Source organism: Aulonocara stuartgranti (assembly GCF_965226115.1).
Source record: "Aulonocara stuartgranti genome assembly, chromosome: 12".
Lineage (NCBI taxonomy): Eukaryota > Metazoa > Chordata > Actinopteri > Cichliformes > Cichlidae > Aulonocara > Aulonocara stuartgranti.
In genome coordinates this window covers 20,998,115-21,025,018 of record NC_138948.1, presented here as the reverse complement: position 1 = coordinate 21,025,018, position 26,904 = coordinate 20,998,115, and the positions used below count along the sequence as shown (strand labels likewise).

Here is a 26,904-nt window from a genome sequence, read left to right as displayed (position 1 = left end):
ATTTTACAGGAACAGCCTATGATTAAAGAAATAACAATTATAAACACTGTAGTAAATGCAATGCTTTTATGAGCCGCATAACGTTTTTATTTTGAAAAAGCTGACCGGAAAGAAACTGCTATTCTTGGTAGGTACGTAATGCTCTTGACGTAATGCGTAATGCTGCCACTGACTGCATCTTCCTCCCAAACCAAAGACTGCCAAAGAAGCTGATTTTACTCGGCTTACAATAAGTCTCTAGTCCTGTATTTGTTCATTTTTAAGTGATGTAGAATGGCGTCTGGCTTTGGGAAGATAGTCGTTGGTACCTATGTGGAGATAAAACGCAGCGATGGTAAGTTTCACCCTGTCTATTTATTTTTCCCGTCGCGATGTGTAAGTTGTTTGGGGATCTTTGTTGCTGCGCTGCTGTTGAATATAGCAACCGTTGTTTCTGGCTGCAGAGCGTAACGCTAGCTGCAGATTCATATTAGTTGTCAGGGCGGAGAGTTTCAGCACGGCCTAAGCCTTTGAATGGGCGCCTTACCTTTGTTAGCATGCCCATTCAGAAGATATTTCCCGATACCTCTAGATTCTTATCATTAGATAACAGCAAATGTCTTTGATTGGAATTTATCAAACATACAAACATATTAACTCTAGCGCCACCTAGTCTCTTAAATTATTTATTATAACAGGGAATTCAAAATTATAATTAGCCAAGCTAGCGGGATTGCTAACCCGGTTAGCTTAGCTAACTAACGTAGACGGCAAGATTAGCGTTAGCTTATGGCTAGCCAAAGGCTGTGTGCTGTTTCCCGGCTTCACACAGCAGTGGCTCTGCAGTAAAATCGGTTTCGTTAACATGCACTTTGGTTTTTGGTTATATTTTATCCCCGCTTTCTTTCATTGTTAGCTTATTAAATGCTCTGTCAATAAACCGAACCGCTAGTTGTTATGGAAACCCTTTTGAGGTCTAAAATCCTGTATTAATATTGTCTTTTATCACGGTCATTTGCCATAAAAATACATTTGTAATAAGAGCATATACGTAAGCCATTTTTTATAACTCTTTCCTTTATTTCCTCTATTACTCTTGGTATTGCATGGGTCATAAAAGATGATAGTGTTTTATTTAATAGAGGCAATGCCAAGGATATATAATTGTAGATAGTGTAACCTTAAATATGAGGCACCTACTGATGCCCTCGGTTTTCTGTAGTGGTACTACAAATGTAGCCATAATAGCTTACAAAAAAGGGGGGTTAAACTGCATTCACATGAGCTGAAGTTGTTTCTGAAGGCTAGCAGATGAGTAGACCGAGAAAAGGGAGAGGCTGGTTGTTGTATGACTCTCCTTTCTGTGAATGCCAGCTTTATTCTTGCTGCTCTGTGTAGTTGTTCGGCATTGCTTCAGGGCTATAGAGCCAAAGATGACACAGAAGTTTGTGTCATTCCTGCTGGTCCTTTTGGGACTTTGCTACACCCAGTGAAATTGTTTTGCAACAAACCCTCAAACAGCACCAATCTTGTACACAAAGCACACGGGAATAAGCTTGAAAGCTAGTGCCAGAGGTGTGCTGCAGCCACTGGTGCTGGTTAGTATCATTGGTAATGTCCCTAAATCCATAATCTCTGTCCTAAGATCAAGAGTGAGATGTGAACTAGATGCACAGCAGGGCTGCAGAAAGAACCAGTTCTGTCTGTCTGGTGTTGTATCCAGAGCAGGGATTGCCCTCTCTCTCTCTCTCTGGGGACTGGTTCAGATTCAAGCCAGATTCATGCTATTAGCCACCACCCCATCTGTTGCAGCCGGCTCCCTCTGTTCTGCCAGGACTCACTCGCTCCCTCTGTGTTTTTTCCATTTCATATTTATTCCTGTTGAGAGCTAGGTCTTATAGAAAATAATTAGGAGCAGTTTAATTAGACTACCTCCAGTCATCAGAGGATGATGTGTGCACCTTTAAAGGTATTATACTCTTAATTGTTCCTGGATATCAATATTGAGTATTAATTTTTGGGCTTTCCTCTTTTCTTTTTATCTTTTTTGTTTGTTTGTTTGTTTGTTTTTAAGTAAAATATTATGGTTTGGCATTTTATATATTTTAAAGTCTTTCAGAGCAGAGTGGAGTACCGGAGAGGCAAGGGTCTGTGTGGTGTTTGTACACTACATCATTTTTTTCTGAATGTGTGCCATGTTGATATGGTTTCATTAATAGGTGTCTCTGGTTCTGTGGGTGAAAACGATGCTTTGAGGGTTTTGTTTATTCCACAGGCTTAGCAGAACTAGAGCACCCCATTTTAAGCCCCTTCTGCTCCTGGGAGGTGTCAGTGTACCCATTCAGCAAGGTTTTAGTAAAAAAGTGGGGCACTTGATGGGGGATTCAGTAAAACAAGCCCGGTTGTGACTTGGTATTTCAGCTCTTTTAAGTCTAAGGATACAGTGTATGTCTGTGTGGAAGATGTAGGCAGCCGTTAGAGTTTATTAAAGTCTGGGGGGGAAATAAATATTCCCGTCTTTGGCAAGGTCAGAGAGTACAGCTGCACAATAGCTCATGTGGATCTTGTAGATGTACAGTGTCTGGACGTATGCTGTGTCCTTGAAACCTGTCCGTTTGGGTCTGTAGCTTTGCAGAAAGAACGGTAGGATAGTTTCCAGTTAAGGAAATTTGTCACTTCTCGATTATTAAAAGGCATGTCTGCCTTGCCATTTGAAAGTAAATGTAATAACAAAAATAATAATTTTACTTTTAATTAAATCAATAAATCGTTTTTTAATACCTATGCTGTTAGTACTTTAAAACATGCGTTTCTGGGTACAACAGGTTACACAAGCTCCTGATGTTCAGTGTTGTGTTTAGTGCCATTTACTGCTATTGAGGTTCAGTTTACATAGTTCCTGCCACTGCTAACAGCAAATGTCTACAAGCAGCACCATTGCTTAGCCTCTTCATGGGAAATGTCTTGTACTGTTGCATTATGGGTTCATCATGACTGCCTCTCTTGGCATTTGCACTCACTATAAGGCTCAGTTAAACAGTCTCGTCTGATAGCAGAAAAGACGAATTGCTGGCATTTTACAGTGAAGATCCAACTGTTGGCTCATTGACACAACAAACATCTTGCAAAGTTAGCAGACTTGGGAGGAAAGTGATCACTTCATCAGTTTCAGCAGGATCATATGACAGTTACACTGCCTTAGTGTTATTCTTGTGTTTGTGGGTTGTTATGAATGAGCCTAAAACAAGCCTTGTCCTTATTATATCTGAACCTAATGACCTGTGTAAAATTGACATTTAGAGTGAGACGAACTTTATCCACTCAACCCCTAGTACCTGTTGAGCATTGTGTCATTTAGCTGTCACTTTAATGTAACAGATCTACCCCTTTTATAATAGTATAGTTCAAGGACTTCGGTTTGATATTTATTGGGCATTTTTTATAACAGTATGTATAATAGTAGGGAGGTCTGGCCATTAATAGGTGTATTGTACTGTATTTTAAGAGAACTTCTAACTGGAGATGTGGTGTTCATGGGTGATTAAAATAACAATTTGGCTGATGATTGATTTGGAGGGGGAGGGGGTTGTTGCTATTTATTTCCTCCTTTGTGTCTGGGAAATAAATACATCTCCATCTCTGTAATAAAAAACAGAATAGTGTGTTTATGTATCATTTAATCCATTCATTTTCTTAACCACTTATCCACTGAGGTCAGCGTTAGGGGTGGATCTATCCCAGCTGTCGCAGTGTGAGAGGCAAACTAGACCCTAAACGGGTTGTATCGCAGGGCCAGCACAGAGAGACAGACCAGCAAACACTCACAGTTGGACTTGGACTCACTGCAGTCGCTCTCAGAGATTGTTAGAGACTCATAAATAATTGCTGTGTAATTTATAAATGCAGACAGACAGTCTGAATGAGTCTTTGTCAATGAGCACAACTCAAGGGGACTCAGCTTAACTGGCTGCCAGTTGATTGTATTCTGGTGATATTCCTGTAGATCAGGAAGGTTACTGAGACCAACTTTAATAATTATATGTGAATTTCTTCCTATGTAGACAGCATTTTTTGATGATTCATCACAGCTAATTACTTTATTATCAGAAACTGATTGGATGTAATTGCTTGCTTGATCCCATTCAGTCACAGGCTGATAGCATGCTGACTCGGTCTTTTTGGCACCATTTATGTCCAGGCTTCACTGACAGTGTTGGTGTGCTTGACAATCTCAAAATAATAACTAAAGTGTACTTAATTGTGTTAACTTTTAACTTCATGGCCGCCTTCTTTATTTAACTTTGAGTTGAAAAACGGCCATAAATCAGAATATATGTTACTGCAGTACTCAGCATGCTGAAAAATGTTAAAAATTGTCATTGTATCGTATCATTAATTAAGTAATGTGATAACATCGTGCGGTGTCTGTTGGTTACCACCTAAGTAGTACATGTATCGGGCTGCAGATTTTCTTGTGTAAAATTATATTTTTGTTGTTGCTATTATTATGTTTTAGATAATTATTGGTTATTTATAACCCCTTACATTCCATATTGTTTCATTTTTAAATTTCAGATTTACATATTATAAAATAATAGGACATTTGTCTCGTTTTATCAAAGTAGTTTGGGCGAAGTTGTTCTCTTCTCTGCTGCTGTTACTTATGCACCAAGTAGTTTATTGAGTCTGATCGCGATGAAGCCACAGGAAGTCTGTGGTCGGTGGCTTGCTGCTTGACATTGGCAAAAGCAGGCAGCCGTTTTTTTCCAGGGTGGTTAGCAGGATGGAGCAGTGATTTGGAGAGCCATGCTTAGCACAGTTGTTTCCATAAATCCTCTGAGTGCTGCTACTCTTGGAGGTGTGACATTTAATGTCACATGTCTCTTCCCCCCAGTCACTGTATAATTTAGCTAGATTTTTTTTCAGAGTCTATCTTTCCAAAGACCAGTTTTTGTGGATGAATGTAGTTTGTGGTGGACCAATACCTGTGATAGGTCACCCATCTGGTTATGAGTAGCACTAATGGAAACAGAACTTTTTATAGCTTCTGACACCCAAGAGTGTTTTTACATATCGTTCTTTTTAGAAGACGCAAACTCAACAATCTTAAAGTGGACCAACAAAAGAGAAATTAGTTCTTTTTGTGTTTATACTGTGATTGCATTTTAAACAAAGACCTGATTTTTCTGGTACCCTTCAACTCTGACTCTAGGTCATCTTCCTGTTCACTCTTTAGAGCCCTCAGACCTCGACTCCTCGACTGTTTTTGGAGCTTTTTCTAACTAATTAAGTAACTAATTAATTAGTACAAGTATAGTGTTAGTACTTTTACTTGGGTAAAGGATGTGAATACTTCCTTCATTACAGTGCAAGTTGATGTGTATGAGGAGAAAACGGGCAGAAATGTCTTGTTACCATTCAGGGCTCGTGCCTAGGGTCCAAAGCGACCTAGTCGTAACAGCCACACAGGATCTTAGAGTAGATCTGTCTACTCCAGTCAACCCTACAGACAGTTTGTTCCTCAGACTCGGTGCCAACCTCCATCAAAGCTATAGACATCGAAAATGTGACGTAATTTCCGGAGTAAAACCGCAAAGGATTGTAGGTACAAGTGGCTAGCGCGCACGGGCTATTACAAGACAACAGTTACAGAGATAAACGGAGACACAAAGAATGGCAAGAAGCTGTATTATTAACTGCCATAGCCAGTCGCATGACAGCCACTGGAAGCCGATGGGTAAAGCGATCAGTCACATGGTCTGTCGATCTCTATTGGGACATTTTTATTACAGTGATCCCTCGTTTATCGCGGGAGTTACGTTCTAAAAATAACCCGCGGTAAGTGAAATCCGCGAAGTAGCCAACTTTATTTTTTACAATTATTATAGATGTTTTAAGGCTGTAAAACCCCTCACTACACACTTTATACACTTTTCTCAGACAGGCATGAACATTTTCACACTTTTCTCTCTTGTTTAAACACTCTCAAAGTTCAAACCTTCGTAGAAAAATAAGTGCGGTATTATACAATGAAACCAAAGGCACCCGCCGGTGACAAGTCCCACTGCTAGTGATCGAAGATATATGTAAATTTGATAAGCCGAACGCATTCTTTACTGTACAGGAGACACTGCATGAGATTGATTGACAAATTGAAATTGCACAAAAAAAAATCTGCGAAACAGCGAGGCCACAAATAGTGAACTGCGATATCGGGCTGGGCCATATTATACCGTTCACGGTAATACCAGTACAATGTTAGGCAACGATAAGAAAATATTGCGATAGAATATGGGTAATACGCGCATGCGCAGTGCCTTTGTTTTCATACGCACATGGCCGAAGAAGCATGGCAGCAGCGGAAAATGAAAAGGGGGAAAGCGGATCATTGAATGAAACGGATGGAACAGAATCGGTTTATAAAAATGGTGCAACTTCAGTGATGCAGAACTGGTTTGGTGTTCATCCATCAGATACCCACCAAAGCACTTTTTTTTTTTTTTTTTTTTTTTTGTAGAACATGCAAGCGGACCGTCATTATTACCGTATATGTCGGACTAAGGTGCTTGTAAATCTGGGAGTAATCTGGGTCCAAAACTCCATCCGTTTCAGGTCCCAAAGTCAAACGAACACTGTGGCACACTGAGAGTTAAGAACTGTCTAAATTCTTTCATCTTTAATAAAACAATCACGATTGCTGCTTAACAGGTGTAACAATTAAGTTTAACATCCAGGCATCCATGAAAACAGACTTTATTACATTTACAGGAGTTAGAAGTTAGCAGGAAGTTAGCGGAAGGTAGCTCGCTAGTTTCGCTAGTTACCTAACCATGGTATACCATGTTCTGACTGAGAGATTTCTGAAAAAATTAAAACTTACAGCTCTGCTATCACTTCCAACATAAATGAAGACAGAAAACGAAATAGCAGTGACGTTTGTAGGGTTACTGAAGTTGGACTAGCTGGTATATAATGATGTGCTATGTGATCGCTAGCAACACAGCTAAGTTAGCATAACATAAACAGTGAAGCTGGAGGATGAACGCAGTGGCGTGTCCAACGGGGTGGCCTGGGGGGCACAGGCCACCCCCCCAACCAGACTGGCCACCCCAGGTGCCACCCCGAAGCTAAAACAATAAAATTTAATGAAATATCAAATGTACGATTATGGTTTCACAGTGAAGCTCAGATATTCGAGGGTAAGTGAATGCAGCACCGGCTTCTGCACTATGAGCATCATGTTAGCAAAGGTAGGAGAGCCAAGCACGAAAGACGGCACTGCGGAAAACATTTTTTCGGCGAAAGATTAACAAGTTAACATAGCTGGACTAGCCATCAGACGTTTGTATGGTGGGCTGATGACTTATTTATTTATTTATTTTTGTAACGGCATGAACAATGAGAGGTGGTGGATTGGCCAGATGTTGGCCGATGTGTAAAAATAACTCAGTTGTTTGGTGGTGGCTATGGCGGAGCTTCCACAGAGGCAACAGGTGGATGAGGGAAGGTGAGGCAGGAGGAGAGACCCGAGGTGGCCGTCGGTCCAAGTGTCAGGTGAACTGAATTTCAGGTAAGAAGTTATGACCTGCAGTCTATCTGGGTCAGATATAAACCAAGTTTAGGTGGAGTTTATTTTCGTTGTGCTGACTTTTTACAGTCAGTTACAATACCTCATACTGCGTGAGCTAGCATGACGCGTTTCTATACAGCTGTTCGGTTGCTATGATGTTACTGATAGTGAACTTTATTTTATTCATAAGGTTAGTAGAGTTGCCAACAGCTCCTTAAAAAATGGAATGGTCCCTCATTCAGAGAAAATATTACGCGTTTCGTATTGAGCTGAGAAGAGACACAGTTTGTCCCGTACTTTAGCTAGAATGGAAAAAGACACAAAGCTGGAGTTATTCTGTATTTACAGCTGCCTCTTCTCTTATCTCCCCCCCCCCTCTTCTATTGCTACTTCAATCATGAAACTGATCAATGATCAGCTGATCGTCTCTCTTGTTTGTTTATCGCCCACTTTGCGTCAGAAAGAGGAAACCAGCGGATGTTGCGCTAAACAACAGCAGCACGTTTAAGCTTGATCAGCTGTTGTTAGAATTTATTTAATATTAATTTCTAGTATCAGCTGATGTTTGCTGGAGCCACAGCTGTAAACCTGCTGGTCATGATATCGGTTTGGATATGTGGTGAGAGGGAAACGTGAAGATGAAACCAGGAGATGTCCTTACTGAATCATCAGAGCTGAACAGGTGATGGAGAAACAGGTTTACCTTTTAGGTGACATGAATGAGTTGAAGGGAAGTTATGAACTGTTTCTGAGAGACAAATAACACCAGGATCCTTTTTTAGGTAGCTGACAGCTGGTAACTGTGCAGGGGCGGGTCTAGCAAAGTGTTGCCAGGGGGCCAGGTAGGGCATTAACAGGGAGAGGGGGGCACAAAGTTTTTATCTGACGTAAAATGTATAGAAATCATACATATACCAACAAGACAGTACATCACTGTCACAACAGCATTTGTTTTCATTCAAAGGCTTTATGGCTTTAATACCTGGTGGGCCGGTCTGTAGTGAAAATGCCCAATTTTTTGTCCCAGTCCAGCCCTGCAGGTTAATACTGGCAGTGTCACCATGCCAGCTGACTGTATTTCATCATCAGTCAGTGTTGTTCTTTATACATCAATATTACCAAAGTTTACCATAAGGCAGCATATAAAGTATTTACTTGCTTTCAGGTGTTATTCAAATGTTAGTCTTTTCATTTGTTTCCCCACTTTTTTCCTGTTTCAAAATCAAACACCAGTTTGTGAGAAGATTATCTTATTTTTTTTTAACAGGCATTGGTTTTGCATTGACTAATTTGCCAATTGTATGTTAAAAATGTTCGTATTTTAATATTCAAAAATGTTTTTGCCCAAAACATATGTGCTCTACATGTCAGTAAAAATACTATGCAAATATTGATGTCCTTGACTGCTGAATAAACACTGACTGATTGTATCTCTTGTACTTTATCAACGCAGTATCTAAAAACTTTGCACCGTAGTGGTTAAAATCTCATTCTAATAAGAGTTAAAAGCGCATTCGGTTATTAGGTTTACAGGGTTATTGAATTATGGTTAACGGTTGGTAGAATTGTTTTTAACATTATCTGCCAATTACATCTGCCACCCTTCTCCAAATCTGTGCCCCTACCTGGCCCCCCCAACAAAAACTTTCTAGACACGCCACTGGATGAATGCTAATACTTTTCCACTCGATAAAAGTTAACATGAGGGTTCCTGATGGTTAGAGACAAATGCAATCGCATGGCAGGATGCAGTAAACGGACCAAACTTCAGTCAGGCGAACAACTGAGATAATCCATCCACAATACGAAGTTAGTCATTAATATACTGCAACAACATGGGAATAGTGCAGCTGTGATAGAATACAGCATTAATGAATCAATGGTACAGAAGTGGAGGAAACAAGAAGAATGAGTTGAATAAAGTTTGATTTATCTGACTGCTTTGTTTCGCATAATGTGCCCTATAATCCCGTGCACCTTATGGTCCGAAAAATATCTATTTGACTTTTTTATTTGGCACACTGCAGTTTAATGTTGCAAAGCACCTCTTTTTAACTTTAGTGGATATTTTACATGGTTATGCTCAGGATATGTCAGCCCATTTCTACTGGAAATGCCCTTTGGTTAAACTTTCAGCAAGGAATTTGCATTTGCACTGTTAAATTTTTATATAGCTTTAATGAAAATAAAAAACAGCTGCTTGTTTAAGTGAAAATAAATGGATGTTTTTGTTTTTGCGCTAGTAAAGTTGTAGAGTTGTATTTTGTATTTTGTCTCACATCAATTATATCGTTAGTTATATCGTTATCTCAAATTTTCAAATATATATCGTGATAAATATTTTTGGCCATATCGCCCTGCTCTACTGCGATATAGTGGGGGATGACTGTATACTGTTGGTAAACATCTGATCAGCAGTAGAATAAAAAAAAAAAAGCTACATGTACATTCCCTGTTTAAATTCATGTCTATGTTTGGATTAGTTACTATTATCATTACTGCCTGTATGGAAGTTTTCTATAATAGCATGTGGCTGATTTCTCTGATAATAAAATGTGAAAGCATCTTGCCTGCTAATAACAAAACCAAATGAATTGTAGTATAAGTTTCTCTTGTAAGATAAGCTGTCATTGCACATGAACATGATACTTAAATCAATTAATAATTTAATTATATATCTATCCATCCAGCTGGGAGGTAATGACAACAACAACAAAAAAACCCTTTGTGTTTACAGGTGACAGATTACATGAACCACAATGAGTGTTCAGAAACTAAATTAGTTTTGAGGGCTGAAAGGGACCAAGTATAAAACCACTCTTACATTTTAAAACTTTGTGATTTATTGTAAATCAATTTCAACTAATTTTTTTTTTTTTTTTTTTTAGGGTGGGGGGTTGGGTTAACTTTGTTATTCTGTGTATTTTTGTGGCTGTTTGTATCCTCTATAAATGCACACAGGAATGGCTCAAATACTGGATGTCCACATCTTGCTAAATCACCAAAATTTTAAGGAAATAACGCTATCACAAGTGCGCGATATATACCTAACAAATAGAACATATGCATTCTGTTGAATAAATGGCTGCCCTGCGAGAAAATCATTTTCCCTGCTTTTTGCAAATGTGAAACATTTGTATGGTAAATTGATCAAATGTTCAGCACATGAGAACACTGAAAGCATCTTTGCTGGCCTGCTCTCTTTGTGTCTCTAAATAATGGATACTGGAGCTTAGATAGTGAAGGGATTTTGCAGCATGCAGTTGGATCTGCACAGGCAGAAATGGGAGGGCTGAGCAGCTTTTTTTCTTTTTTGTCCTTTTTCTTTTTTTTTTCTCCAGCTGTTAGTATTGCAGTGTTGAAGACAGAGGGGCGGAGAGAAGCACAGAGGCTAACAGCAGCTGCTCTCATCTCCGTTATCCGAGTCTCGCTAACGTTTCATTATCAAACCTCCTGGTCTGAACTTACCAAGATTAGCCTCAGCCTGCTGCCTTCCTCTCACAAGAAACCCAATTTGTTCAGTCACTTACAGAACAATGGAAATGAAATAAAAGCCTCTGTTGGTGAGCATAGGCGGGTTTTGTGTTGGTAACATTTCACTGAAACGCCTGCATTATCTGGAACTAGATTCTTTGTTTGTGAGGATAAAGGTGAATATAAGCTTATATAATTAGTAATGAAATGGTTTAATTGAAGCTAGGTTAAATGTATATGGCATAATAATAAAAAAGTTGGAGCACAACACTTCAGAAACAGAACTGAAAATGTAAAATGTATAGAATACATCAGTGGGTCGTCACACAACAATTATAATATAGCAGGGGTCGGCAACCCTAAGCACGCGTGCTACAGTTGGCACGCGAAGGGTTAACTGATGGCACGACCATAGCTGGACTGGTCATCGGGCATACCGGGCATTTGCTCGGTGGGCGGATGATTTTTTTTATTTATTTATTTTTTGTAAGGGTATAAAAAATGACAGGTGGTGGATTGGCCAGATGCTGGCCGGTGTGTGAAAATAACTCGTTTGGTGGTGGCTATGGCGGAGCTTCCACAGATTCAGTAACATTATCAAGTGGTGGAGGCTGGTAGGTGGATGAGGGAGAGGGGAGGCAGGAGGAGCAGAGACCCGAGGCGGCCGCTGGTCCGAGTGTCAGGTGAACTGAACTTCAGGTAAGAAGTTATGACCTACCTGTCTATCTGGGTCAAATATAAACCAAGTTTGGTGTAGTTTATTTTCATTGTGCTGACTTTTTACAGTCAGTTACAATAACTCGTACTGCGTACTAGCTAGCATGACGGAGTTTTCATCAGCATTGTTGTAGCGAACTTTATTTTATTCATAAGGTTAGTTATTAGAGTTGCCAACCGTCCCGTAAAAAGACGGAGTCGTCCCGCATTCAGAGAAAATATTATGCGTTTTGTATTGAGCTGAAAAGGAACAGTTTGTCCCGGACTTCAGCTGGAATGGAAAAAGACACAAAGGAGTTATTCTGTCGTTATGCTGCACAGCTGCCTCTTCTCTCCTCTCTCTCCTGTTGTTACTTCAATCATGAAACTGATCAATGATCAGCTGATCAGCTGTACTCTATTGTTTGTCGCCCACTTTGCGCCAGAAAAAGGAAACCGCCGGACATCGCGCTAAACAACAGCAGCACGTTTAAGCTTGATAAGCTGTTGTTAGAATTTATTTAATATTAATTTCTAGTATCAGCTGATGTTTGCTGGAGCCACAGCTGTAAAGCTGCTGGTCATGATATCGGTTTGGTTATCTGGTGAGAGGGAAACATGAGGATGAAACCAGGAGATGTCCTTACTGAATCATCAGAGCTGAACAGGTGATGGAGAAACAGGCTTACCTTTAGGTGACATGAATGAGTTGACGGGAAGTTATGAACTGTTTCTGAGAGACAAATAACACCAGGATCCTTTTCTATGTAGCTGACAGCTGGTAACTGTGCAGGGGCGGGTCTAGCAAAGTTTTGCCAGGGGGCCAGGTAGGGCATTAACAGGGAAAGGGGGGCACAAAGAAATACTTTCTTATTCTCATTTAAAATGTCTGGCTGTTATTAAATAATTATCTGAAGCTTACAGCCAAAGTTTTTATCTGATGTAAAATGAATAGAAATCATACATATACCAACAAGACAGTACATCACTGTCACAACAGCGTTTGTTTTCATTCAAAGGCTTTATGGCTTTAATACCTGGTGGGCCGGTCTCTAGTCAAAATGCCCGGGCTGATTTTTTTGTCCCAGTCCAGCCCTTGGCACGACACGCAGTGAATTAATCTGAGAAGGTGCATTAAAAATAAATGGCCAGGCCAGCGGTGCACATCGCAAATTAGCTCGGATAGACACATTCGTTGTACTCGAGACAGAATTCACAATGTGTTTTTAGGACTTTCAGGTGTATGGACCAATGTTTTCTTTTCTGATCAAACCAGAAATCTTTAATGAGCAGCTGAATTTGTCTCACATTAACTGGCTGAGTTAATGCCAGTTAATGCAACATCGAAGCAGCTGGAATCCATAGCTGTGCGTGTTCATGGAGCTCGCATTTTCACCTGCTGGACATCACTACCTGACAAGTTTAACTGTCTTCAGAACATTGCAGAGGCCTTATTGACAGTATTTGGCTCTACATATCTGTGTGAGCAGATTTTCTCTCATATGAAGAGTGTCCTCAGGTAGCCGTCTGAATGCTGGACACTCGGAGACCTGTGTCTCTGAGTGGGAGACCAGAGATCACATTAACATGTGTATCCCTGTATTAACAAACATGCCATATTGGCCCAGTTTATTTTACTTATTGTTGTGAGGAGACCATAAATAGCATTTGTATTTTCTGTTGTACAGTTCATTTGCTGTTATGGATAAAAATGTCTTTTTTTGTTTCAAAATAGCTGATAACTATTCGCTGATAGCTGCCAACATCTGCGAACAAATATAATTCTATAAAGTGGTTCTATATAGTGTGTAACTGTTAATATAGAGTGTTATTAAATTTATTGCTAATGCAATCATAAAATTTTAGATGGCACTCGTCATCAGAAAGATTGCCTACCCTGTTATGTTTTTAAATAATATACTATATATTCTTTAAAGTCAGTGTATATCCAAATAAAAACAGTTTTATTTTAACAAGACTGCATGCAGATCTGATCATGGTAGCAGGTGATAATTAGACCTTTTTATATTTCATAAATCATGGGGTTTGAATGGCAAATGCAACAACGTTATGTTGTTGTTGTACTTACTAAACAATAAAATGCTTTTAATTTTCCATAGCACTACAGTGATTTTTGTCCCAATATTTTCTACCTTCAGCTATTTATGTTTTTCTGCTAATCTGATGTTTGAGTTCATCTTATCTCTGGTGCTTTTACAGGACGTATACATCAGGCGATGGTGACCTCACTTAACGAGGACAATGAGAGCGTCACAGTGGAGTGGATAGAAAATGGAGACACAAAGGGAAAAGAGGTAAACCACTATTTACCACCGTTTTTTTAACCTCTTAAAGCTTCCTTAACAGCACAAAGTGCTTTTTATTTTCCAAAGCAATGAATAATAGATCCAAAAGCATTCAGGAGCTGCTGTGATTATGCAACTAAGCTGCATGTTCAACCACACATCACCCCTTGCACACCCTGCAGCTCTGATCACATGTAGACAGTGTGAAAATTTAACAGTACATCTGGCGGCAGGCTTGCTGCATCACATTTTCATAATTATTTTTCATGGACATAATAAAAAGCACAAAGATAAGCAGAATTATTTATATAAAAATGTCTGTTTCTGCATTTGGTTCAGCCCTGTCTTTGGAGCACATACGCACAGTCCAAATAAGACAATAAAAAATACTAGAAAAAGCATTTCCTACCAAAAATGCAATGTGAATGCTGCAATTTGAAAATGTTGCCTGAAATGTTTAAAAATATTTGAAATATTCAAAGCTGAATTTGCTAAATCAGCTTAATTGCAAAAGATTAGCAAAATATCGGCCAGCAACAGTACCAAAAACTGAAAATATGCGAAATAAAGCGAAAAAGGTACCAAAACTGAGCTTCAAAAATGCTAAACTTGGAGCTGAAGCTCATCAAAATGAAAAATGATCTCAAATGAGAAATGTTTATCCATAAATGTTTAGCCGTGTGACGATTTTGACATAACTTCCTGTGTCGCTAGACACAATCTTTGTGGTGCGTCGGCCGGTCGTGCACCTCTTGATTATTGTAAGGAGTCATCCCAGTTGTGTTTAAGACACAAGTCTATGATCATGCCGGTTATTAGCTGAATTTTAATCATAATCCTGCACAGAAGCTCAGAGACATACAAACACACAGAGGGAGATGTTACAACTGTTTGAAAACTTTAGTTTGTGGAAAGAACTTTAAACAAAGCAACCACTGCAGAGGATGGCAGCTTCAGGCTGTTTACTTTTTCCCTCCAACAAAACAGAAAGAGAAATGAGAAATTGCTGAATGACACTGGATGAAAGAGGACAGGGATGGCTATGTTTTGATGTATATCTTATACATGTAAGGCAAACGATTTGGGCATGAAAAAAAGAGAAGTTTTTTCACATTATTCTTCTAGCACCGTTTAAAGAGCAGGGGATGTCATCACACAGTGGTGGCAAAATGCCATAAAAAATTGAATTCTTCATAAAAGCACACTTCTCCAGAAAAAGCTGAACATTTTGATACCAGAATGGTTTCTGTAGCACAAAGTATGCAGAAGTAGTTAAGTGCAGGAGGATCTCAATAATGTGAATGCTTATACAGCGTGCACATTGCCTAGATTTTTAAAGTATAAAAACGAATGAGAAAGTTGGAGCAAGTTGTCCATTAATTGCAGCATTGATTCTCAGCCCATCAAAATGACAAAGTGTCCATGGAGCAGGTCTGTCTCTGAGCTTTTTCACCCATGGAGCGTTGGTGAAATTTACAGTACAGAACTTTAAAAATTACATTCAGCAGCAGTTTTAGAAAGTGGTCAACACCCTTTGGCTTTACTGCAATAAATCTGATGAATAATTTTGACTACTCAGCACACAAGAGACATCCAAGTTTAAATATAAGCACTTGGGGGTAGTTTGAAGACTCTTGTCCACCTTAATTATGTACAAAACTGGTCGCATTTAAGCCCTTTTTAGGCTTTTGTGATGCACTGTATTTTCAAACTGACTGAACACCCTGTCATAGACAGAATCACTTGACTTTATGCTGCTCTGTTTCTGGACAGATTGACTTGGAGAGTATATTTGCACTTAATCCAGATGTGGCTCCAGATGAAGAAATTGCCCCTAGTCCAGAGACCCCACCCCCTCCTACACCCACATGTGTGAAGGTCAACAAAATTGCAAAGGTGAGTGGTGCTGTGTGACCTTATGAGCACCTAAAGGTGTAGCGTGTGATTTACATTGCTCAGAATTGCAGCTCTTTGTTTTGTCACCCTCATCCCTCATTCACGGGCTAGCACCCAGGCTTCCTCGGGTGACCTGTGCGGCTCAGTATGATGGATCTTTTTATAGAACCTCGATCCTTCTCAGGAACCAGCTAACTGGTCCTGTTAATTACACCATGTGTCATAAATATAGACTAACAGGTGAGAGTCTTCAGTGGTTTTTTTCTTTCTAAATTCAGTAAATATTTAGGGCTCAAGGTTCCCACCATCCTTTTGTCTCACCACCAGCCCACCCAGACTCAAGATTGTTTTTGTGTGTTTTGCGGCGTGAGCTGTATCATCACGGTTTTTCCTTTGTCAGAGATCTAACTAGAATTTTAGTAAAGTCCAATTTTAAATTGTTACTTACCCAGTACTGAATATTAGACATTTTTGTCTGATATTCACATTTGTCAAATGATCAGAAATTACAGGAAAATTTCTGCCAGTGAGGGAACAGGGTACTGTTGCACCTGTGCCGCTCTGTGTCTCCATCTGTGCCACACAGTATGGCTTGCAGCATGTGGATACATTAACCACCCGCCTCCAAAAAAGCATGTGTATTTCTGTATTTTTGTATGCAGAGTACTCACGATAAGAAAAGTCTAGAACTTTGTGACAACAAAAGTAGGAATCACACTAACTAACTCAGTAGTCATTTCTCTTTATTTGGTTTCCCCTCACAGAACCGACGGACGATAGCACCTCCTAAGAATGATACTCCATCCAGAGATAATAGAGGTTTGAGGAACTGCAACATTATCCTCACATATTTATGGTGGTTTAATTGTTATTGAAATTTTTGCTTTCTATGCTATTTGCTATTTTTTGTTTGTCAGTCTTTGTTTTGTTTATTTCCATCATGAGTTTGCCCACTTTAGTTTAGCAATTATTTTACTAGAATGCAAAAAATCTGTGGGGTTTTTTGTTTTTGTTTTTTGTCCATCAACTCTTCCTGTGCAATCAGGAAGAACTAACTTTTTAAGCATTTATAAAAGCATCATATCATTTTTATTTCTTGACATTAGCTTCTCATTTACATCCACACATATGCCGTTTTGCATTTATGCACCTATGGTCTCATAAAAGCTTCTTGTCATACTCATTTCATGGCAAGCAGCAAACACTGGTCAAACAGTACTGTAGTATGGGCAGGCAGTAGTTGTTTAAATGTAAAATTGATAGTTTAATAGAATATGTTCTCCAATGCAAACATAGTGACTCCAGTGTAGTCGTTTACACTTTTGGCAAACAAGAAAAAGCTACCAGGAGGAGACACAAATCCCTTTGGTGGAGCATCAGTACGGACACCCGGTGTTTATAAAAAAAAAAAAAAAAAAAAAAGATTAATAAATAAATACTGACTAATCCATTTATATATAGAACTACCCACTACTTTCAGCTACTTCCTTATTTATAAGAAAGCATTTTTCTGAAATACAAACATAACACTCACAGCCTTATAGTTTCAGTACACGTGAACCATCCACGTTTGTTGTGCTAACAAATTTGACCAAAGTAAACATATTCTGGGTATTTATTCATTATTATTATTATTATCTTTTTTTTTCTTTCCTCCTCCTTCCTCCTTTTTTAATATTCATTCATTTAATTATTTTGGTGTAAGGGTTTTTTTTTTTTTTGGGGGGGGGGGTTTGCTGTTAGTGTTGCTTGGTAGTGGCATTTGGATCAGAGATATTTGTATTTTAATCTTTGTGGTGTTGTGTCTTAAGCAATTCCAACCCGGGCCAGACCTCCACAGCCTCAGCAGCCAGAGCCTGCTCCACCTCCTCCATCGCAGCAGCCTGCACAGCCCACTCAGGCCCAGACACAGCAGCAGCTACAGAACGGTAACAATCATGACATTTGTCAAGAAAATGATCATTTCAAGAAACCAGTTTTAAGCAGTTGGCCAAAAGCTTCTAGCCTAATCCCTTTATGTAAATGTGAAGTATAATCCATGTAAGATTTTTCTTTTTTTTTAATCCAAATATACTGTCAGCGTTAGTAAAAATGCATCGATCGCACAAAAGCATACCATCAAAATCTTTTAATGTCGTGTCTTTGTTGACCACATGTTCATCACAGAGTCCTCACATCAGCCGCTATCCAGAAAGGAGTTTGGACAGCTTTGTATGTATCACCTGCATGTTACCCCTGCCCTCAGTGCTTCACAGTGATTCTGATAGTTTCCAATAGAGTCCGATAGACCGCTAGTCAAACAAGAAGATCGCTCAGCCAAATGTCTGCCACGTACTGCTCAGAGCTGTTGTGTGGACAAGAAGCAGCACACTCACAATCCATCCAGCAGACAGGCTTTCTGGGTATTAGGAGGGGAAAAAAATTGTGGTGTCGTTTGGCTGTGCTGCTTTTTTTTTTTTTGTGTGTGTGTCTGGTTTCTGCTGAGTCACACACGGGCACACACGTGGAAGAGCCTGCGGTAATGTGTGTTACGTCTCTGGGCTCAGACAGCAATGATAGCCTTTTATTCAAAGTGCTCGCTGTCATTTGGAAGGCTGAGAGGATGATGTGAACGCCTTGTCCCCCCTCCTCACCCCCTCAGCTCCCCTCCACACAGACTGAATAGCCCATAAGCAGTAACGGTGCTGAGTTCGTCTTATATTTCTTGTCCCGGTGCTGACCCAGTTCATCTTCTCCTCACAGATTAGAGCAGATTATTAATCCCTCTGCTCCGATAGTCTGGGTTTTCAGGGACTGGAGCCAGCAGGAGGCCAGGACTGTGTCACAAGGCTTGGGCTGGGCTTTGCAGCGGGAAGCTGGGGCTGCAGCGGCGAGCATTGAGCCGGGGCTAATCGAATAACATAGTTTTGATGAACTCTGCATTGAATTAAAAGTGGCTTTTACTCACATGTTTGCTAACTTGTGTTCCTTTATAATGGTGACTAATAGTTTGATTGACCTGAAACAAAACTAATCTGGGGGTGTGGTGCTCGGGAGCTTTGGAATAACCTTCTTAAGACGATCATTCTTGATTTGAAACAGCCTCTTACTGTAATCAGACTGGATTAAAACAGTAATGCAAGGCACATATCCTGCATTGTAAGTGTTTTTTGGTTTTGTCTTTGTTTTTTTTTAATTTTCCTTTCAGAGGTCACATGTCCTGTTGTGTTTGAGGACACAAATAAAAATAAAAAAGTGTTGAAACACAGTGCTGCAAAGGCCTTTTGTTGGTTATGTAGAGCAAGCAGCTAATGTTATGCGGGAGACACTGTGTGCCAGCCGCTGCATCCGGGTGTGTAGTAGCTGTATCACTGCTCTGCTTTGTTGGAGCCAGCCCAAGGTTTCTCTGCTGTTTAAATAAAGGCCAACAGAAAGGAAAGCTGATAGAAGACGCTGGGAAAGTAGTAGAAGTGACATATTGTAAGCGAGATGAAAGGGGAAGAGAAAGCTGTTGATACATGATGTGAAAGCTGGGAGAATTACTGTATTTCTTTTCTAAATGGCAGCACGAAGGAAGTCAAACTGCGTGAAGGAGGTGGAAAAACTTCAAGAGAAAAGAGAAAGACGCCGGCTTCAGCAGCAGGAGCTCAGGGAGAAAAGAGCTCAGGTACACTGATGTTGTTCTTCTTTTTTTTCTTTTTGCCATAGAGTTGTTTACATTGAAGTGAGTATCTATTTGACATGAGAGTAATTGTCATGTTATCTGTCTGTCCTTCAGGAGGTGGACACCACCATCCCCAACTATGAGATCATGTACATGATCCGAGATTTCCGAGCCAGTCTAGACTACCGGCCCCTGACCACAGCAGACCTGGTGAAAATTCTTCTTCGCTCCTGATCGGTAAGAATTGACCTTCATCCAAAGTTTAATAAATGTCCTTCTCATTGCACTGCCCAGATTGAAGAGCACAGAATATGCGTTTGTGTGAGGAAACGCCCACTCAACAAAAAAGGTGAGGTCTTTGATGAGTTTCGCCTCATGTTGCGTGCTAAGTACTTTTTTATATTGTTGTATTTGAAAGTGTCGCCTCTGCTGTGTTTCAGAGTTGTCCGTGAAAGATTTGGATGTGATCACCATTCCCAGTAAGGATGTGGTGATGGTTCATGAACCTAAACAAAAAGTGGACCTGACCCGCTACCTGGAGAACCAGACCTTCCGCTTTGACTACGCCTTTGACGACAGCACCACAAACGAGATGGTTTACAGGTTTGTGACCCGAAGCGACATCTGAGCTGTTAGATTTATTCAATTTCAAGTCAGATTCATATTATGTGACGCAGCACATGATAAGCCAACCAAAGACACAGACGGAGAATCTCTGCCAAGCAATGGCGCACAATCAAGAACAACCAGACTTTCCAGTATTTGCAGTGTTTGTCTTAGCTTAGTTTTGAGAGATGTTTGCAGACAGCTATGTCTGGGGAAAAAAAATTGTTGAACGGTTTCTGATGCACAAACTACAAATGAACAAGTCAGTGTTTTGCCACAAATTATCGGCTAGGGGAAGGAAACCCTGGATCAGCGCAGCCACACTCATTGAGGGGTGCGACCTGGCCACTCGGCCAGCGGAATTTGACCGAAATGTGTTGATTGTGATCGTTTTATGCTTTTTTAATCATTTACAAACATTCTACAAATGACTGTTTATCTATTTGCATTGTTACTAAACCAAACTAATTCAAATAACAGCCATAGTTTGACATTTTCAAGTTGCAAATTCATAGATAATAAAAAACTGAAATCTGTTTTTTTTGCATGTTAATATAATTCCTTTAGTCAGAAGAAAGGTGACTAACAAACAAAATTAGATGAATGAATTGTTAATATTTTATGTATAAATTTGGGGATGGAGTAGCGCATGACTGTGTTTTGTCTTCTCCTGCAGGTTCACAGCCAGACCTCTTGTGGAAACCATTTTTGAGAGAGGCATGGCCACCTGCTTCGCCTACGGACAGACAGGCAGTGGAAAAACACACGTGAGTTACAATTAATGTGCCTTTAAGAAAACAGAAGGCTTTTATCCTTGTAGTTGGAGTGCATCTTATATAATTTGTGTATAAAATACATTTTAACTTGTATATATTTATTTTTTCATTGTGTCACAGACTATGGGTGGCGATTTCTCTGGGAAAAACCAAGACTGCTCTAAAGGAATTTATGCATTAGCTGGTAAGCACATTAGATGTAGCTCTTTGTTGACTGAAGGATAAGTTGGATCTGTTTTGGAATTCGATCTCTCGTGTGTTTCTATGCAGCTCGGGATGTATTTCTCATGTTGAAGAAACCCAGCTACAAAAAGTTAGATCTACAAGTGTACGCAACTTTCTTTGAAATCTACAGTGGGAAGGCAAGTGATGTGTGATCATTTTTTTCCTTCTTATTTTTTTCTGAAGGAGAGATTTTATTTAATGCTGACAGAACTGTGTTTGTAGGTGTTTGACCTGCTGAATCGTAAAGCTAAGCTGAGGGTATTGGAGGACGGGAAACAGCAAGTGCAGGTGGTGGGGCTGCAGGAGAAGGAGGTCAAGTGCACAGAGGATGTCCTGAAACTCATTGAAGTGGGAAACAGCTGCAGGTATGACAGCAGGAACTTTCTCAGGAATTCCAAGACTTTGTGTTCTTGTATTTGATCAGTGATCAGATCAAAACTCTGAAATTAGTTTATTGTCATGCAGACGTCGTCTAGCACAATATTCATGTTCTTTGGGGATGTTATTCCTTCTCCTGAAGTTATTAATTTTTTGCCCTCGCTGCTGCTGCTTCATCATCATCTTGATCACCCCCCAAAAGAACATCAGGGCAGACGTCCGCCAACGCTCACTCATCTCGCAGCCACGCCGTTTTCCAGATCATTCTCCGGAGGAAGGGGAAGATGCATGGAAAGTTCTCCCTCATCGACCTTGCGGGCAATGAGAGGGGGGCGGATACATCGAGCGCTGACCGGCAGACTCGTCTGGAGGGAGCAGAGATCAACAAAAGCTTGTTAGCCCTGAAGGTCTGTGTGCAGTGAAGGGATAGTGGAGTAGCTCCTTCCCAAGTGTTGGCTACCACTTCGTTTTTTTGTTGTTGATTTGTAAAATAACAAAGAAATGTCATGTATACTTTTTCCATTTGTAATTTTTTTTTTTTTTTTTTTTAATTTACCAAGTATGTCTCTCTTGTTGTTTCAGGAGTGTATCAGAGCTCTGGGTCGTAACAAGCCCCATACACCATTCAGAGCCAGTAAGCTCACCCAGGTCCTCAGAGACTCCTTTATTGGGGAAAACTCACGCACATGCATGGTCAGTCCTCTGTCTTTGGCCATGTTATCAAATCTCTTCCACAGGTTAATAAATATGAAATAAATCTGAATGACATATTCTGTTTTTTGCTCCAGATTGCAACCATTTCTCCTGGGATGACATCCTGTGAGAACACACTCAACACACTACGCTACGCTAACAGGTGGGGTTGAGATAACCCACTCCAGTGATTTAGACAGTATCTTCTTGCTACAGGAACTTCTTGGATTATTCACCTTTATGAAATTTTAGCTCTTTTGGATTCCTCTGTAATGTCCAGTGGCTTTTATAGAATCTGAAATTAGCTGTACTACTCCAAATTTCTCTGCTTACTCTTGTTCGTTCTGACTCTTGTATCCTCTTCCCCTTTTTTTCCTACTTTCTTTCCTTCTTGTTTCCCGCCCTCTGCTGCTCTGTGTGCTGGTATGATGACTGTTTAGAGTGAAGGAGTTTGGGATTAGTCCGTCAGATATCCCCTTCTCCCAGAGCGGTCAGGGAAGCCGCCCTGAGCACTCGCCCACCAATACCTTTGAGTATGATGACTTTGCTGCTACCTCTCCCAGCAGGTCAAGCACTCCCCAAAGCACAGCACCACACGCACAAATACACACAGTGCATGCTGTCCCTTTGTGTATCTAATGCATTATAGAACACACCCATGAGCTCATTTATCAGCTCCTCACTGCGCTACACTTCCTGTCTTCCCCTTTCTGTTTTTCATCTGCATGTTTTGATGTGATTCATCTTTTCATCCCTGCTCTGACTTTGATCTGAACTGTAGACAAAAGTTTTTTTTTTTTTAAATTGTGTTGCTAAATCCTGAAGAACAATATGTCTGTCTGTCTGTCTGTCTGTCTGTGTGTGTGGGTGTGTCTTTTATTTGCTCTGTTGTTTCATCGCTGTTCATGCCCCGGATGTCAGGGATAACTGCGATAGCTGGGTGTGATAAGTCAGAATGCTGGTGCAAAACTCGACTTTTAGCTGTTTGGCAAATGCATCCACGGTGAGCTTTTGTTTGAGCCAAACACTCAGCGGGTAATCCCTTATCCCGGCCGTAGTCCTAATTAATTGGCGCTGGCACCTGCAGGTTGGGTACAGTGCTGTAATCCCTCATCAGCTCTGCGAGAGCCTAGTTAAACATGAGCTCTGAACACCCAGACTCCAGTTACCATGAAAACTGATATCTGGAAATTGAGCATTGTCATCTGTGCCTGTGCATGACATCACTGCTGTCATGAAGCTGCCATGCTGCACAAACCATGAACCGCAAACCAAACATCAGCCTTGTTAAGAACAGGTCTGACCTGTGGTCGCTGCGATCTGATGTGTTTCTTTATTTCTTCTTTTGGTCTGCAGGGTAAAGGAACTAACGGTGGACCCCAACCAAGTGATGGAAGGGGGACGCCCCAATATCCATGCTGTCAACCAGCTGGATCTCTTGGATGAAGAGTGGCTGAGCATCTCACCACAAAGAGACGACCTTAAACTTCTCTGTGAGCAGAATGTAAGTGCTCACAGTTGATTCTTTGAAGCACAAATCAGACTGTTTACATCTGGAACTTATATCTGAAAATAGGGCTGCTGTGGAACAGGAGGTAAAACAAGGCTGTATATTACTCAGTAGTTCAGTCCCTGACTCCTACAAGGGGCAATGAGTGCAAGATACTGGTATATGAGCACTAAATAAGTACCAGCCTATTTACCATATCGCAGCTGCCACGTATTTCACTACCCCTACACTACCCCAAGTGTTTTTGGATTAACATTGAAACTTTTATTTATCAGTGATGAAGGTGAGGTCCACTGATAACCAGATTTCAGAAATGATCTCTGTGCTGTAGCTTTTTGTTAAGTACGTTTAATTTAACAATTTTAAGAAAATTAGATTTTTGACTAAAATGCGTCATACAAAAGAGTGAGATAATATATTAATAACACAAATAGAAGAACTCAGTCTGGTTTAAAACCCAAATTATAAACGTGGGTTTTTACTCAGGTTTAAAGAATATTTGTTTGTTGGAGACATCGTGACGTATAAAGGGAAAGAAGCCACAGTTTAGAAGTAGCTATTTAAAAATGCCTGATCTCCTTTGTTTAAATCTGGATCTTCTGCTGGATCTGTAAACACAGGAGGAAGAAGTGTCTCCTCAGCTCTTCACCTTCCATGAGGCCGTGTCACAGTTGGTGGAGATGGAGGAGCAGGTCCTAGAGGACCACAGAGCTGTTTTCCAGGTTAGAAAACACTCCAGCTCTCCTCGTTTCTTTCTTTTTCTCATACATACTTATATGAATCCAGATAAATTGCAGCTCCTGACAGTGAATTTATAACTTCTCTTTGTTCTCCTCTGAGCAGGAGTCTATCCGGTGGCTGGAAGATGAAAAGGTGCTGCTGGAGATGACGGAGGAGGTGGATTATGACGTGGAGTCTTACGCCACGCAGCTGGAGCAGATCCTAGATCAAAAGATAGAAATCCTCACTGAGCTCCGAGGTATGCCCGAAACATCACTTAACAATAGAATAAAGCCATCCTGCTACATTTTTTTTTAAATGTGTGAAATGCTTTTGCTCTCCTCAACAGATAAAGTGAAGTCATTCCGCTCTGCACTGCAGGAGGAGGAGCAAGCCAGTAAGCAGATCAATCCTAAGAGGCCACGTGCTCTTTAGAGTCTGAAGAGGTTTAAGTGGCATGTTGAGAAACATAACCACTAGATGTTTGGCACAAGTCGAGCTGACGCTAGCAGCTGTGAAAACACAAATTAAAAGACTGTCTAATGTACCAACAGGCTCAATGAATATCGTTTGTTTTGATCCCTCTAGTAACAGAAACTGGCTCTCCACTCACTCTTTGGTCTTGTTAGAAAACTGGAAGGAAACTAGTTTTTATTTCCTTCCACTTTAGATGATTTTTTTTAAATGGAGAATGTTTAGTTTCCTTTCCTTGTACTTAAATTATTTTTCTTTTATACCCGTTTGTACTTCCTTTGAACTAAAACTTTTCGACCGGTTTTCAGAGGAGATCTCAGTTGAACATGCTTCGAAGTTTACTACACAAAACCAGTATTTGATTTCTGGTTTGCTCTGGCTGACATTTCTGCATGTTCACTCTGTGATAGCTTATGTTCACCACTGTTTCATGGTCCGGGGGTCCCCCCGGTCGGCATCGTAAAGTCATACTTCATTGTAAGTAATCTCTTCTCCCTTTCCCTTCCTTCTCAAAGTTTTTACCAGTTTGGAGGAAGCGTTAAACCACATTGTGTTTCTTTCCTTCTGTCATCCCTGACAGATTTTTACTTGTAGTTTGCTACAGTCTGTGCCATGTGGCAACTGACTCAAAAAACTCTTAATGTAAAACATGTTTTCCACCCATTTAACACTTTGTTAAAAAAAAATGGAACTAGAAAAACTATTAATAAATGTATAGTGAAGATCACTGACCTATCATTGGTTATGTTGCTCAGTGTTTGCACCAGATGTAATGCTGGAAGAATTAATAAAAAGTCATGTTTCATTTCAATGACTTCTGTGACCCAAATTATCTTTATTTGCCACAAACATAAAGTCAAGCTTGAGTAGAAATTGAGCGTCTAAAGGTGGGCTCCGCTTCACCACCTCGAATTTGACTGCGCTACTTTAAGTTTTCCCATCAGTGCGAGTTTAACACAACCGTATCTCTGCGCTGTCTGGATTCACTTATCCTATCGCTAACGATCAAGATAAGCAGTCACACAAAGCTGGTTATAAACTGGCTAAGTTAACCCAAGGTTTCCCCTGGGGTGGTGTTAGCGGTATCTGACTAATCTAAAAGTTTCATGGCTCATTTTTCTTCCACATAAAATGACCCCTATGAGTGTCACCTGCTCCAATCAAGAGATTTTATCAGATGATAAAACGATTGTCAAAAATCTATAAAGAACAAGAACCCGTGAATCTGTGATTTAGCGCACAGACCAGTAAAATAAACATTTAACTCAAATTATTTTATCACCGAGTTCGCTCTCAGTTCTGCTGTAAAAGATAATTATAAAAATAGAATTCAAACATAGGCTTAGTCTGCAGCAGTATAGGCATCCTCCTGTTTTAAGATCAGGTACTGATGCTTAGAAAACAAAAGTAATCGCAAAAATGTAGGTAAAAGAGAGGCGAAAATAAAGTAATAATGGTACGTCTAAGAATCTGTATTCACTGCTGAGCGTTGTATTCTGGAGATCTGATTGGTCAGCAGGATCTCTTATGAGGAAAGTAGAATACGTCACCATAGTGATTTACCCTGGTAAGTGAACCACCTTCGCGGTATAGAATATTCAGGGTTAACCCTGAAATTACCTGCTCAAGACGAAATCCTCCTTTGTAGTAGACGCCTCAGAGCGTGATGTCAATACTTAAAATGTTTTATTCTATATTAAAAAGGAAAATATTAACTTACAACAGTAACAGCCTGCAGTGTATTATTGTACTCAAATGGCAAACTTATTTTATTTTGAAAGTCATCCCAGCATCAGTAGCCAATGTTTCCACCTTAACATGACCAAGACATTAATTGCTATTCACTGCCCTCCAGCGGCGAGAGTGAGTAACTACAATTTCCACACGTGTTCTTTCTGTATCCATGTTTCTTTGGTGTTTCCAATAGACGTGTATTATTGTTAGAAAACAAATGGTCA

General features: G+C 40.1%; 1 protein-coding gene across 5 annotated transcripts; it reads left to right on the top strand.

The window, feature by feature from the left end:
- Positions 1–111: 111 nt before the first annotated feature.
- On the top strand, positions 112–25,760 carry kif2a (kinesin family member 2a). Of its 5 annotated transcripts, none has more exons than XM_082555593.1 (22): positions 112–131; positions 13,940–14,034; positions 15,799–15,921; positions 16,686–16,740; positions 17,733–17,849; positions 18,088–18,132; positions 19,467–19,567; positions 19,679–19,774; positions 19,859–19,913; positions 20,005–20,167; positions 20,847–20,937; positions 21,067–21,130; positions 21,217–21,308; positions 21,394–21,536; positions 21,752–21,956; positions 22,132–22,242; positions 22,338–22,405; positions 22,683–22,808; positions 23,599–23,746; positions 24,373–24,474; positions 24,596–24,731; positions 24,822–25,760. In XM_082555593.1, exons 2-22 carry the CDS (start codon positions 13,957–13,959, stop codon positions 24,905–24,907), a joined length of 2,205 nt encoding a protein of 734 aa, XP_082411719.1. In that variant the 5' UTR covers positions 112–131; positions 13,940–13,956; the 3' UTR covers positions 24,908–25,760. The 5 variants fall into 5 exon arrangements, with proteins under 5 accessions (XP_082411719.1, XP_082411717.1, XP_082411718.1 ...); XM_082555591.1 differs by lacking the exon at positions 112–131 and adding an exon at positions 138–334; XM_082555592.1 differs by lacking the exons at positions 112–131; positions 18,088–18,132 and adding an exon at positions 138–334.
- Positions 25,761–26,904: the final 1,144 nt, after the last annotated feature.

What these genes read in the sequence shown, in the direction of transcription:
- kif2a (XM_082555591.1), top strand. Translation starts at nt 274, where the DNA reads ATGGCGTCTGGCTTTGGGAAGATAGTCGTTGGTACCTATGTGGAGATA. An exon ending in GAGACACAAAGGGAAAAGAG is followed by an intron (nt 14,035 to 15,798) that starts GTAAACCACTAT and finishes GTTTCTGGACAG; the next exon opens with ATTGACTTGGAGAGTATATT. An exon ending in ACCACAGAGCTGTTTTCCAG is followed by an intron (nt 24,475 to 24,595) that starts GTTAGAAAACAC and finishes TCCTCTGAGCAG; the next exon opens with GAGTCTATCCGGTGGCTGGA.